The following is a 14,706-nucleotide window of genomic DNA, read 5'->3' as shown; positions in this document are numbered from 1 at the left end:
CAAAATAGAGGAAAAAACACAAAATAGAGAAATAAAGCAAATCACAAAAATTCGCAAAAAAAGAAAAACCAAAAAACAGCATAACTGCTAAGCCAACATAAGATAGCGAGCATAACGACAAAAACAAACCGAACAAAAAAACTATTAAAACAAAAGATAGTTATCAAAATACACATACACTCACATCCACATAAATCGTTGGGAATGAGGAGGACCAATGTGTGTTAGTATGAGTGCTTGAAACGGGAACTCTCACACACAAACTCTTCCTCCAACGCCGAATCCATACAATCTCTGCGCGCAAAGTAATAACCGGAAACAGTAACTATTCCAACAACAAATCCCGTGTAACCACCAGAAACCACCGAAATAAAAATAGGATCCCAAGGAAATACAACAAAACAATACAGGCTAGCTACACACACACATATATATATATACATTTGCTTGGTTAGCATGTTTAAATAAGTATTGCAAAGCAATAGCTAATAACATATAAACCGACACTCACACACACATACATATTCCTCTCTCTTGTGTGTGAGTGAGTAAGTGAGTGTTTGCGAGTGCGTCTAACGAGAAATATAACAAATTGTAAATACCATTCGTTTATTTATTTGTTTTCTCGCCATGTTTCTTGTAACATAGATAAATACATACATGCAAAGAGACAAACAGACAGACAGACATACATAAATTCGTATCTAACAAACCAAAGAGTTATATCGTTGTGATCCCACACCCGCCTGCCGTATCACTGCTGCCCTGCTGCATCAGCCAGTATCCTCCTCCAAAACATACATCAATTGTAATTTGTAAACCCAACCTCCAACTCAACCTCAACGAAAATGGCTCTTCGTATTTCAGCGAAATATAAAAATCATTTGGGTCTCATCATTTATGGTTTTGCCGGTCTTTTGTTGCTGTCACTGTCGACACCATTTGCCATTGCCGGACGTTTATTTGGTAAGTCTTTTGGCCTGTTTGTTTTTTATTATCATCTTGAGGTTTACCCAAATAAATTTTGTCATTAATTTTGATTGTATTAATAGAAATTCAATGTAGGCCATCCTGCTGTTTGTGTGCCCATACAAGAGGGAAATAAAATTGTCAGGGTCAAATTTAGTATTTAAATGCCTTGGAAGGTTTTCTTTTTCGTTATTTAATTTATGTACGTTTTATTTTTGTTTATGATGTTAATTTGGTGAATATCGTATTATTCGCGCATACTAATGATCACATCTCAATTATTACAAAAAAAAAAAAAAAAAAAAAAAAATAAATAAATAATAAAACAAATAAAAAAGCTGTAAGTTCGTCCGGGCCGATCTTTGAATACACTCCACCATTTGGTACAAAAATAAAATATAAAATAAAATAAAATCCGTTTAAAATTATGTTAAAATCTTAAAAATGCCGAATGTAGCAGTATATTAGGGTATATACGACGACGTGGACCTTAGGCAACTTTTAAATTATTACAATATTCAAATGAGAAACTTGAAAAAAATCCCTTTATAATGTAGCTAAAATCATCAAAACACTGAAAATCGGGGGTGCCGTTTAATAGGGGCTATTCGAAGACGTGGACCTGTACAGACAATCTTCTGTCATAGGCTGTAGTATTCATTACGACCTTCAAATGCGACATTTGAAACAATTCCAGTAAATTATGCCTCCAAAATCCTCAAAATACCCAATATCGGGAGTTACCGTTATATGGGGGCTATACGAAGACGTGGACCTGCACAGGCAATTCATTACGAACTTCGAATACCAAATTTGAAATAGTTCCGGTAAATAATGTCGCTAAAATCATCAAAATACAGAATATCGTTACCGCATATCGGGAGGTACCTGTAGATTAGGGCTATACGAAGACGTGGACCTACATGGCCCATTTTCAATACCAAAAATCCTGCAGACATAATTCACAAATAACAGTATATGTGAAATATGAAGAGAACCAGATGCTTATATGGAATTTCATAATCGTTTTAGTTATTCAAAATATTGGCGTTTTGTGTGGGAGGTAACAGAATGAATGGCCCAATCTCTACCATCTTTATAACAGAACTTGTGTTGATAGAAATATTGAGATGTGCCAAGTCTGAATGAATTCGGATGTCAATGTTTTATGAGCTTCAGGGATATTCAAAATTTTGACCCTTGGTGGGAGTGGACCGATATACTTAATCTTCAAACCAGACCTTGAGTTAATAAAAATCTTGTGATGTGTGTAATTTGAAGACAATTGGGCCTTTACATCACCTAATATAAGAGTTATAATTCTTCAATATGTTAAGCCTTTATGGGGGAGGAACTTGATGGAGTAAACCAATATGTTCCATTTTCTTACCTGACCTAGCACTGATTCAAGTATTAGGATTTGCAAAAGCTAGAGCAAAATCGGATTACCCTTTCTCTTTCTGTGTAGTAAACTAGTTGTTTTCTACCTCTTGTGAGAGAGGTACCAGATATCCTGAAATGTCCTGAAACGGAGTTGGTTCAAAGAGGCCTATGGTCTAAAATCTTTATTTCTATGATTCACGTTTTTGGGCCGTATCAAATCATATACAAGGTGAGATAAAAAAACTTCACCCCACTTAGGACTGCTGTCATTTCTAAGCCACTCGTACGACAGCTGTTAAAATTATTCCAGTGACATTATATTATTTACAAGCGTAAAAAAGCATTTTGGTGAGAATTTTCCAGAAAGAAAGTTATTCGTGATGGAATTCAAGCGTGATAGTGTGATTTCTTTATATTTGGCTGGAAAACCACAAGTGGCTATCGTTAGAGCACTCCAGCATTTAAATGTGAATAAATCTTTTGTGTCTCGTACCATCGCTCGTTATCGTGATACTGGTAGCGTAGACCGACGTCAACGAAGTGGACGGAAGAAAACAGCAACATCAGCAGAAATTTTTCGAAATGTAAAGAAGCGACTTGATCGAAACCCTTGTCGTAGTGGCCGAAAACTGGCTTGTGTGCTGAACATATCGCAATATTCTTTTCGGCAAATATTGACAAATGAGCTCGAGCTAAAGCCATTGAAATTCCAAAAAGTGCAAGAACTTACACCGCAACAGAAAGAAAATAGACTCAAAGGAGCTGAAGGGTTGCTTCGCTTTGCCAAAAGTGGTGAAGTGCCGAATTTGGTTTTTTCCGATGAGGAAGTTTGTAAACATACAAAATAATTGTGTTTACTTGCAAAGAGGTCAGCTGAAAATTTGCATCTTCGGCCACCATAACAGCCAATGGTCGGTCTCCGCTCGTATTAGTCGAACGTGGCATCAGAATAAATGCCGAAGATTATTGCGAAAATATTCTGGAGGAACAACAGGACTCAGCACCATCGCACTCAGCTCGCGCCACCCAAGACTGGTTACAAAATGAGGTTCCTCGCTCCATTTCCAGCGTACAATGGCCACCAAAATCTCCGGATACAAATCCGTTGGACTATTGTGTCTGGAGTATTTTGGAGAGCAAGGCTGGCACTAACAAATACCAAAGTGTCGATCAACTGAAGCAAGCGCTTCGCCGGGAATGCCCCAATATACCACAATTCAACATTCGGGAAGCTTCGTGCCGTGATCGATTCGAACAAATCTAAACTTATTCTAAAATGTGATGCCACCCTTTTCAATGGAATTGTCTTAAAATCCACACAAGTTATTCCTTGTGAGTACTTTATACCTCGACTGAGGATTATCTATATAGGTCCACGATATCGTATAGCCTTCATATAACGGTACCCCCGATATTCGGTATATTGGTGTTTAAAGATTTGAAAAGAATTTTTAATGGATTTTATTTTTTTTTTGAAAATTTTCTAATTCGTTCAAATGGTGGAGGGTATTCAAAGTTCGGCGCGGGCGAACTTACTGCTTTATTACTTGTTATTTAATACAATTTAAGAACAAAATGTAAAAATTATGGTGTTTGACTTTGTTGCATTTTTTTATCTCACCCTATATACTCTCTGGCTGAGGGTACCTTGGCACATTTCCGAAATATTCTTCCTGATATTAACCCTTATATTTTTTTTATTGGACTTCAACCGTAAATGGTACATAATTAAACGAAAATTGATTATATCGGATATTTCTCCCCCTCCTCCTCCCAAAAAATACTCGTTCCAAGTATTTTCTCATTTCTATTAGACCAAATGAAATGCTTATTTAACAATAACATGATACTATGGGCCAATAATCCCGAGTTTTATTTAGTTTTTGGGAGTTGACTTAATTGACCATTACATGTTTTTCTTGCGGGGCCATTTGCATTTAGCTGTTGTCGCTCTTGTTGTTGTAACAAATGTTTGCTGCTAATATCCCTCTAGTGTTGTTGTGGCTTTTATTGGCCATTTTCGGAATACTCGCATTATAATTATTGTTGGCTATCACAAATGTCAATAAGTTGTCAAGATTATTGACAGATAACATGCCAAGTGTTGTGTAAAACAAATACATGGCCGGCACCACCCATCCATTTGGACACACCAACACACACACACGGACACTCTCGCACACGCACATTTATTAATTACAATACTACCTCGCCCATCTTCCCACCCCCACCTCCGACTCCTTCATGTCACCTCTCAATAGAATGTGAGAATGTGAAGACTTTAATTAAAATCATGTTTTATTTCATTTCTTTTCGGTTAGCCGTTTTGTTGTTGTTGCTGCTGTTTTTGTTGCCGTTAAGGATAATGTTATTGTCGCTATTTTTTGTCCTGGCCAACAGATGATGACAGTTTTATTATGTTTTTATGTGCGGATTTTTTTTTGCGCTCGCCATACAATTGCTTTTAGCAGTGCAATATTAACCAAAACGACGAACAACAAAAAAAGGGGGTAAACAAACAGGGCTAAGGTATAGGCGCAACCAAACAAAATGAAAACAGAAATTATAAAAGGTAGGATATCAAAAGGAAATGTTGCATGCCACACACTTTGTGTTTTTTTGCCGGAGTGTGTGTGTGTGTGTGTTAGTGCGTTCGTGTGTATTTCCTTTTTTATTTTGTCGCTCTGTGGTTTAATAAAAATGTAAATGTGTGAACAACAATGATTTGGCATGTCATCATCATCATCATCACCACCATCGTCACTGAATGCGGTTTGGTTAAGGAATGAAATTAAAGAAGGCCACCACGCAAACACACATTTACCGAATTACTCAACAAGTTGCAAGTCTGAAAAGGGGAAAATTTTCGTTTTTTTTTTGTTTGATGGACATTGTGTTTTTTTTTTGTGAAAGTAGAAAAATAAATAAAGGTATTTAAGGACTTAATGACTCAACATTTAACGACAAATGTCAGATGTCATTTTTTTTCGTTTTCAAATAAAATATATGCTATTGTTGGTAATTTGAATTATTAATACCAATTATTTTAATTAAAATTATGCTCAATATAAAACGAGTAAAGAAAGTCTTAAAGTATGATACCCTACACCACTTTGCTAATTTAGTAGAGCTCCACATAACAATAAAAAGTGTTACGATTATTTGTATCTTTTAATTTCGGACATATGTTGCCCATTTGGTAATTTAAATAATTTAAATCGGATAAAAAAAAAATATGGGAGCTCTACCCAAATCTGAATCGATTTCGATATAATTTGGCAAAGATATTTCTGAGCTGTATTTGATATATTTCCTTGACTATCGTTGTTACGGAGAGCATATTAGGGTTGTGGGTAACAAATATAACAAATCGGATGAACAAAATATGTGGAAGCTATAGCTACATCTGAACCGATCTTCAACAAATTTGACACACTTGCTTCTACTGCTCAATTCGGCCGTAAGTGCCAAATTCCATCCCATTTAGGCAAATATTAGACGTTTGGTGCACAATAAAAGGTAAATCGGACGAATTTATGTACGGGAGCTATATCCAAATCTGAACCGATCTCGTTAATATTTAGCAAATTTATTTCTGAGCTGTATTTGATATATTTCTCCAAATATTGTTGTTACAGAGTGCATATTACGGCTGCTGAGGACAAAAATAGGAAATCGGATGGACAATATATATGGGAGCTATAGGTATATCTGAACTGATTTCGATCAAATTTGACATACTTATTTTCAGGCCTAATTTGGTTGTATGTGCAAAATTCCATACTATTCGGGCTGATATTACACGTTTGGCGCACAATAAAAGGCAAATCGGACGAAGATATATATGGGAGATATATCTAAATTTTGACCGATTATCTCCAATTTAAATAGAGTTCAATAGGTTTCCCTATCAGCCCAAATAATAGGGAAATTTCGCACATGCGACCAAATTAGGCCTAAAAAAATATGCCAAATTTGATCGAAATCAGTTCAGATATACAGGGTGAAACTAAAAACTGGAATAAATTAAAACGCCATAATTTTTTTCAATTTTATTGTATGTAAGCAAAAGCGAATTATGGCCTTACAACGGCCAATGAAACCGTCATACGCTGCCCGAATGTTGCTCTGCGGCATTTTGGCCCATTCCCGGCTAAGCGCTTGCTTGAGGTGATCGAGACTTTGGTATTTGTTAGTGCCAACCTTGTTATCCAAAATACTCCAGACACAATAGTCCAACAGATTGGTATCCGGAGATTTTGGTTGCCACTGTGCGATGGAAATGAAGCGAGGAACCTCATTTTGCTAATACTCTTGGGTGCCGCGTGCTTAGTCCTGTTGGAATGTGCAAGGTCTGCGGCCAACCTTTTTCGCGCCCAAGGCTTCAAAACCCCTTCCAGAAAATTTTCGCTATAGTATTCGTCATTTATTCTGATGTCACAGTCGATGGTTGTGAATACGAGCGGAGAGCGACAATCGGCTGTTATGGAGGACCACACCATCACCATGGCCGGCGCTTGAGTTCTGGTGGCCAAACGAAGGTGGACATTTTCAGCTGACCTCTTTGGCAAGTAAAACTATCATTTTGTTTGATTACAAACTGCTGGACAACGAATGTTTTCTCATCGGAGAAAACTAAATTCGACAGTTCACCACTTTCGGCCAAGCGAAGCGACTCTTTAGCTCTTTTGAGTCTATTTTCTTTCGGTTGCGGTGTAAGTTCTTGCACTTTTTCAATGGCTTTACCCCGATCTCATTTTTCAATATCTGACGAATGGAATATTGCGATACGTTCAGCTCACAAGCAATTTTTCGGCCACTGCGACGCGGGTTTCGATCAAGTCGGTTCCTTACTTTTCGAACCATTTCTGCTGATGTTACTGTTTTCTTCCGTCCACTTCCTTGACGTCGGGCTACGCTTCCAGTATCACGGTAACGAGCGATGGTACGAGATACAAATTATTTATGCACACTTAAATGCTGGAGTGCTCTAACGATAGCCACGTGTGGCTTTTCAGCGAAATAAAAAGTAATCACACTATCACGCTTGAATTCCATCACGAAGAACTTTTTTTCTGGAAAATTCTCAACAAAATGCTTTTGTATGCTTGTAAACAATATAAGGAGCTGTCACTGGAATAATTTTAACAGCTGCCGGACGAGTGGCTTAGAAATGACAGCAGTCTGAAGTTGGTTGCAGTTTTTTTCATCTCACCCTGTAAAGGTAATAATTATCATAAATTGATAAATCTAAACGAATTGTTTCTTACATATTATTTAAAGGCCCTTAAAATGTTTGCTCTTGTAGGCGGTCGAGGTCATTTCTATTGAAGACCGACATTTTTAAAATTTTTTGTAGCTTTGTTCATCCGCACAGAAAAGTGTGTGTGTGTCTCTTTGTGCATTTCCCCAAAACTATTAAATCCTCTGCCTATTCACTTGGACACTGATCCTTCTCTATGTCACATTTAGCGTATTTCATTTATCTCTCTCTCACACACACACACACAAAGTTTCACTAATACCCTAATGAAATGGGCTATAAATATTTGTGGCTTTATAAATATGAAATTATTTGTTCATCCCGTTTCGCACACACACACAGCCAACCATACATCCTAATGCATAACCGTAATTACACATGATTCAAAATGACATATTCTAAATGGATATGTATGTCTAGTTTTCGTATATTCCAAATTATTTTTTTTGCCAATACAAAACGAATCCCACCGAGAGGGGCTGTACAGCTAATGTGTTGTAGTTTGTTCGATTGAAGTTGTATGTTGCACGCTAACTTTATTTAAGCCATACCTATAATGGCCCGGTAGCCATAGTCTTACAAACATACATATGCTATGTGCATATACATGAATTGGACTGCATGAATATTCAATAAAATAGTTTGTATATTCATCAAGTATCAATATAAATATTCCGTCATTCATATGTATTAATACCTACCTATTTACATACATACATGCATACATAGTTAAGCAAACAAAATATAATATTATGAAATCCTAAAAAAAATATTGAAAATATTTCCTTTTTTGTTTCAATTTATCCATATTTTTTGAATAATTTAAAGTTTTCGGATTTTATGACCAGATGACATGGGAAACAATAACAACAAGTTCATGGTTTAATTGTAGCAGATTGTAAGAGAGTGCAGGGAATAGGGTTGGCTGGTTATGGACCAGGAAGTACTTTTCTATGTTGCATGTGTTAAATTGCTTTGGATTATTTTGACATTTGTGAAAATTTGAACAAATTCAATAGAAAATCTCCGTTGCAAGTGTGTGGGTGTAAGTGCGGCGGCAGGGCATTACAGTGACAATAGAAATGCTTCCGAAACGATTTGAGTGTTTTTATATTTAATTTGAGAGGGAAGTTTCTGAAAAATAAAAACAAATAACAAAATACAATAAATACCAGAATATGGAGGGATTTTAATACTTTTAAATTCGTGTACTCTACAGCAATACAATGTAGATCTAATCTTCTTTAAATGCAAACCTATAGAGAGGGAATCGGGAAAGCACATGCCTCAGTTTTAACTTTTTTAGGACAAAATGGGTTCAATGATTGTAAAATTGTCATGTAATTCTTAAAATATTTTAAACCCACATTTAAAAGTCCACTCCCTGGGTGTATGAAGGGGTAAGAAATATTCTAAATTTAGATTTTTAGAAACGCTATCCAAACATGACACGTCCTTGGGCTCTTCGGTAGATCGGAAAACCAAATATTTCTGTCGTGAAGTCGTTGTTAGCTCGCGGTTGACATTATTTTCCTACGGTGAACGCGAAATCGTTAATTACATGCGAAACTTGTCCTCCACTGCGGAGTCGTAGAGGCCTTACGAAACTCGTCTTCGTATCACTTCAGACGACATATTGTAGATGATCTACGAAAACACGTCTACATAACACTTTGGACGCGGAAGAGTAAATGGCTTAAGAAAACTCGTTTTCGTTTCCCTTGTTTCGAGAACAACAACAAGGAGACCCAATCGATGATTTAGGGAAATTTTCGCAAAATTAATAGCGTAACTTGTATGAGGGAATTTAGCATTTTACTATTAATTTGAAAAAATATATTTAAAACAAAAAAAATATAATATCACTGGTCAACTTGATTATTATGGCGTGGTCGGAAATGAGCAGGTGACTTCCGTTGTCACAAAAAATCCCCTCATTATACCCGCAGTCATATGGCTACAGAGGGTATATACCCACTTTATGCGGCCAAAATGTGTCTCATCGAAATAACGCTTTTGAACTTTAAGTTTATTTGGACCAAATCCGTTTCAGGACATTTGGCGTCGTCCGTCCGTCTGCCTGTCTGGCTTGTGAGTACAATAACTCTCGAAGGAAGAATCCGAGTCAGTCCACACTTGGTACATCGTAATATTATCATCAAACTTAGATTGAGTTCGAAAATGAGCAATATCGATCCACTCCTTCTGGCACCTCCCCCACAAAAGGTCAAAATTTGCAAAAAATATTTTTTTCTGCACAGAAAGGGAAAGGATAAATCGTTTTTGCTTTAACTTTGCGAATCCTAATATTTGTCCCAGTGCTTGGTCAGTTGTGAAAATGGACAATATAGGTCCACTTCATCAAGTTCCTCCCCCACAATGGGTCAACATTTTGAATATCCATAAAACGAGAAATTAACATCCGATTCCATTCAGACTTGGTACATGTAAACATTTTCATAAAAATAAGATCTGGTATGAAGATGGGATATATCAGTCCACACCCTCTGGTACATTCCACACAAAAGGTCGAAATTGTCCAAAAAATATGTTACTGCACAGGAAGCGAAAGGATAATCAGATTTTGCTCAATCGTTGCAAATTCTAATATTTCCATCAGTGCTACGTCAGATGCGAAAATGGACAATATCGGTCCATTTCATCAAGTACCTCCCCCACAAAGGGTCAAAATGAATGAATAATTTTAAGTGTTATAAAATGTGATGTAAGTGTCCGATTATCTTCAAATTGCACAAATCACAATATTTTTATAAAGCTAGTACTCTGGTGTGAAGATGGAGTATATCGATCCACTCCTTCTGGTAACTCCCCCACAAGGGAGTTAACATTTTAAATACCCATGAAGCTCATAAAATGCGAAATTAACAGCCAATTCGATTTAGACTTGACACATTTCAATATTTCTATCGGCACAAGATCTGTTGTAATGATGGTAGAGATCGGACCATTCTTTTTGTACCTCCCCACAAAGGGTCAAAGTTTTGAATAACCAAAGCGAAAATAAAATCCGAAATAAGCATTCGGTTCTCTTCATATTTGACAAATCCCATTAATTCTACTAACTCAAGGTCTGGCGTGAAGATGGAATATATCGGTCTACTCCTTGTGGTACCTCCCCCACAAAGCGTCAATATTTTGAATATCCATGAGTCTCATAAGACGCGAAATTAACAACCAATTCCATTCAGACTTGGTACACCTCAATATTTCCATCAGCACAAGATCTGTTATAAGGATGGTAGAGATCGGACCATTTCTTCTAGTATATCCCCCACATAGGGTTCAAGATTTAAAAAAAAAAAAACGAATGCTCAAAGAAAGCGAATTTCTCTTCAAATTTCGGGCACACAAACATATTTGCTAACGCTAGATCTTTTTTTTTCGTGAAGAGGATATACATTTTTGCGAACCCCTTCTTGTACCTCTGCCACAAAGGGTCACGCTTTTCAATACTTTTATCTGTCATAAATTGCGAAACAAGTCAGCGATTCTTCTATCTACATATTTTTCTGAACCATAAATATGAGATGAATATGAATAAAACTGGATATAAATGTTCGATTTTCTTGTAATTTCCCCCAAACTAATATTTGTATCTGTATTGGATGAAGTACGAAAATGGAATACTACGGACGACTATTCCTGGTACCTCACCCACATATAAAGTGAAAGAAGTAACCAATATAGCCAACATCTGTCACGTGGCAATATTTATATCATATTTATTCAGGTCCGATACGAAATAGACAATATTGGTCCATTCCTTCGTATCCTACTCCATAGAAGGTCAACAATTTGAATAATCATAAACGAAATTAATATATATTTGAATAATCGAACATGGGCTAAGGGTATACATCTGTCGCAAAACCGACTGATACTTTTTAACTAGTGTTACGAAAAAATCACCGCGTTATCTAAGGACACGCCTCAGTAGTAGTATTTAATATCCAAATTCAATATGAACACCATTCCAAAATGTAGTAAAAAAGTAAAAAATAATGTAAAAGGCAAAAGTTTGGCAATCTTTAACTGATTTTTAAACATTAAAAATATTAACTCTGCCTAGAAAAGAAGATAAATATGAATCCCAATTTCTGCTAATTCAAAATAAAAAAAAGGAAACCGAACTTTTAAACCTTCATGATAATTGGCAGAATATCTGTAGGGCATCAAATAGTCCTATGCCATTATCCCTCTATTTCATTTATATTTTCTCAAATTGAAATCGCTAAAATCAAAAACAAAGAAATCACAAAAATTGGGCATTAATTTTTGAAATGATTTTCAACTTCACCCATTCACCATTAAAACTCCATTTCCATGCAAAAAGAGCATAATGCACTACTCGGAGAACGTGATGTGGATAATAGAAAATTTCTAATAATTTTAGAGTGTTTTGTTGTAAAACTAATCTAGCTTTTGTTGTTGTCGATTGTATTGCAATGCAATACAACGAGACAATTTGTTGTTATTAGCCTCGAGGTTAACAAAAGTCATGAATTGGAATATATGAAAAATAATAATAAACGTCATCATATCGTCGTTGTTGTACTTTTATTTACTGGAATTCGCAAACATGTAGAAAGTGTCAGTTACACTGACTGCCTGCCGGTATGGTGTCTGCCCTCCTTCATACAAGCCGGCTTGCCTCAATAACATTCCATGCATTTATTGAATTCCCTAAAGGGATTGCATCGATCGAATGGGACTTTGTTGACTCTGCCAGCAATTCGATGCAACATGTATTGAGAAATGACAAAAAATGTTGGAATGTGTACTTAAATATCAATTTTTATGTCGGAATTTGAAAAAATACAACTTGAAATAGGTTCTTTAAAGAAATGCAAGTAATACATGTTTTCGAAAACTTAATGTAAAAATATCACCTCCAGTCTGATTAGCACTTAATTTTCTTCTCTTTGGACTTAACCTCAACGCATGAATTTTTATGCAAGGGAAATAGTACAGCTTTAAATTATTTGAAAAGTCATTTTCAAGGTCCAATTCCAGTTATGTTATAATATTGTTTTAGCCGCTTATAATTAACAGTCATTGCATATAGAGTTATGTCAATCTATCTGATACTTCAGTACACCAGTTGCTAAACGTATGAGTGATTTCATAAATTTTATGTCACTCATACGCAGAGTTTTCATATAAACAATCGGAATCTACGGAACTAAAGGGTGTTTTTTTTAAGAGATTTCTCTTGTCGTTTAACAATTAAATATAATTCGGCCGATTTTGCACAATGTTCATTCTGGAGGTCCAATTTTCGACCAACTTTTCAAGAATTTGAGGACGTATTTCAACAATGCAACGTTGAATATTGACTTCCAAAGCGACAAGCATTTGCTGATTTATTCACGTAAACCAATGACTTCAGGTATCCCCGCAAAACATATTCGAAGGCGGAGGCCAATTCACCGGTCCATTTCTCGAAATACAGTGTCTTTGAAATGTTATTTCAATAAGACATTCTTCCGTTCTTATGACAAGTGATACCATCCAGTTGAAGACAAATTTCGTTATCTTGAAGTGTTGGCAACAAAAAATCGTTGATCACGAGAGTCTGTATTAATTTCCATTCCCGGTAACGCGTCGTCCTTCTTTATTTAAAAAAAAAAAAATAAGGACCGATGATTCCACCAGCCCATATACAGCAATATTTTCTTCTGTACGCAATTACTTCAAATTTTGGCCCCTTGTGTGGGAGGTACATATTGGAGTGGACCGATATTGTCCATTTTCGCAATTGACTCTCGAGAGAGTTACCGTGCACATCAACCAGACAGACAGACGGACCGATGGACATCCCTAGATCGACTCCATATGTCCTGAAACAGATTTGGTCTAAAGAAACCTAGGGTCTAAACCCGTTTTTTTTTTTTTTTTTTTTTTTTTGATTAGGCACTTTTAGGCCCAATCAAATAATATATATTCTCGGTATAAAAAAACCTTTTTTAAGTTGTTCTGAGTTTGAACTGAATTTGGAGATTTATGTTCTTGCATCATTTTTGAGTTTTTACGGGAAGGGGTCAGAAGGTATGAACCCATATCCCATTTTTATACTTGCTTTAACATAGACAACAATATGCGCTAAGGTGGACCCAACTTTGAGAGAGCACCAGGCCCAACAACTGGTAGTAGTTTGGGCCTCAGCCTTTCTAATGGAGAAACTTAATTCTGGGACCGTGGGTGCCAGGTGGCTCCAGGTTCCTAGAACCTAACCTGGCAGTTGAAGTCGACCCCTTGCATCTCAGCATTGCTATGGTAAACCGAAATCTCTATAAGGTTTCTTACTCGAATGTGGAGTTTCATTAACAACCTGGTATCCGACCCATTTAAAGACAGGCCCCTTGTGCTATCCTCACATGGCTCTGGGATGCCCCAATCGCCAAAATATTTTTTACTAGATGTGGATTTACATTAACATCCTAGTGTGTGACCCGTTTAACTGCAGGAGTTTTAGTTGTTGCCCCGCTCTGAAGCGAAACGATGGCCATTTTGAAACAAATGCGAACAATTGGTACTTGGCCATGGTGCAGGGGGCACTGGTTTTGCTCTAGTTGGGCGCTTATATCCAATTCGGAGTTGAGGCCTTAATCTTAGTGCCGTGTCATACTCCACATGGACATCACCATTACAATTATGGGAATTATGACCTATTTTACGGTCATAATACCTATAATAGAATGGGGACTATTTCCAAGAATAAATTATCTCCAGAAAGTAGCGGACATAATCCCCATCATTATGTCCAAAACTATTGCGGACTTAAACCTCATTATGGGGTATGCGTTTTTAAACTGTTTTAAACTGTGATTATGGCAATCATTTTTTTTGTGGGAAATACCCTCTTATTCGACTCGAAAGTTCGGATACGAAATCCGGGTTTTACCCGGATTTTAAACTGTTTTAAACTGTGATTATGGCAATCATTTTTTTTTTTTTTGTGAGAAATACCCTCTTATTCGACTCGAAAGTTCGGATACGAAATCCGGGTTTTACCCGGTTATACAATCTGCAATTTCTACAATAGCTATAATTTGAATGCTTATGAGAAG

The 14,706-nt window shown here is 36.5% G+C and overlaps 1 protein-coding gene across 2 annotated transcripts in view; it reads left to right on the top strand.

Annotated features, from left to right (window-relative positions):
- Positions 1–490: 490 nt before the first annotated feature.
- LOC101893452 (tyrosine-protein phosphatase 99A) overlaps positions 491–14,706 on the top strand; it is a 606,223-nt gene continuing 592,007 nt past the window's right edge. The window contains exon 1 of one of the 2 annotated variants that reach the window (XM_059130726.1): positions 491–966. In XM_059130726.1, coding sequence (XP_058986709.1) covers positions 849–966 — 118 coding nt within the window. In that variant the 5' untranslated portion in view covers positions 491–848. The remainder of the gene's footprint in view (positions 967–14,706) is intronic. The other variant, XM_059130728.1, reaches the window with a different exon arrangement.

This window comes from Musca domestica, unplaced genomic scaffold (genome assembly GCF_030504385.1).
Source record: "Musca domestica strain aabys unplaced genomic scaffold, Musca_domestica.polishedcontigs.V.1.1 79, whole genome shotgun sequence".
Taxonomy (NCBI): domain Eukaryota; kingdom Metazoa; phylum Arthropoda; class Insecta; order Diptera; family Muscidae; genus Musca; species Musca domestica.
The sequence above is the reverse complement of the archived record's forward strand: the minus strand, read 5'-3'. Positions and strand labels throughout refer to the sequence as shown.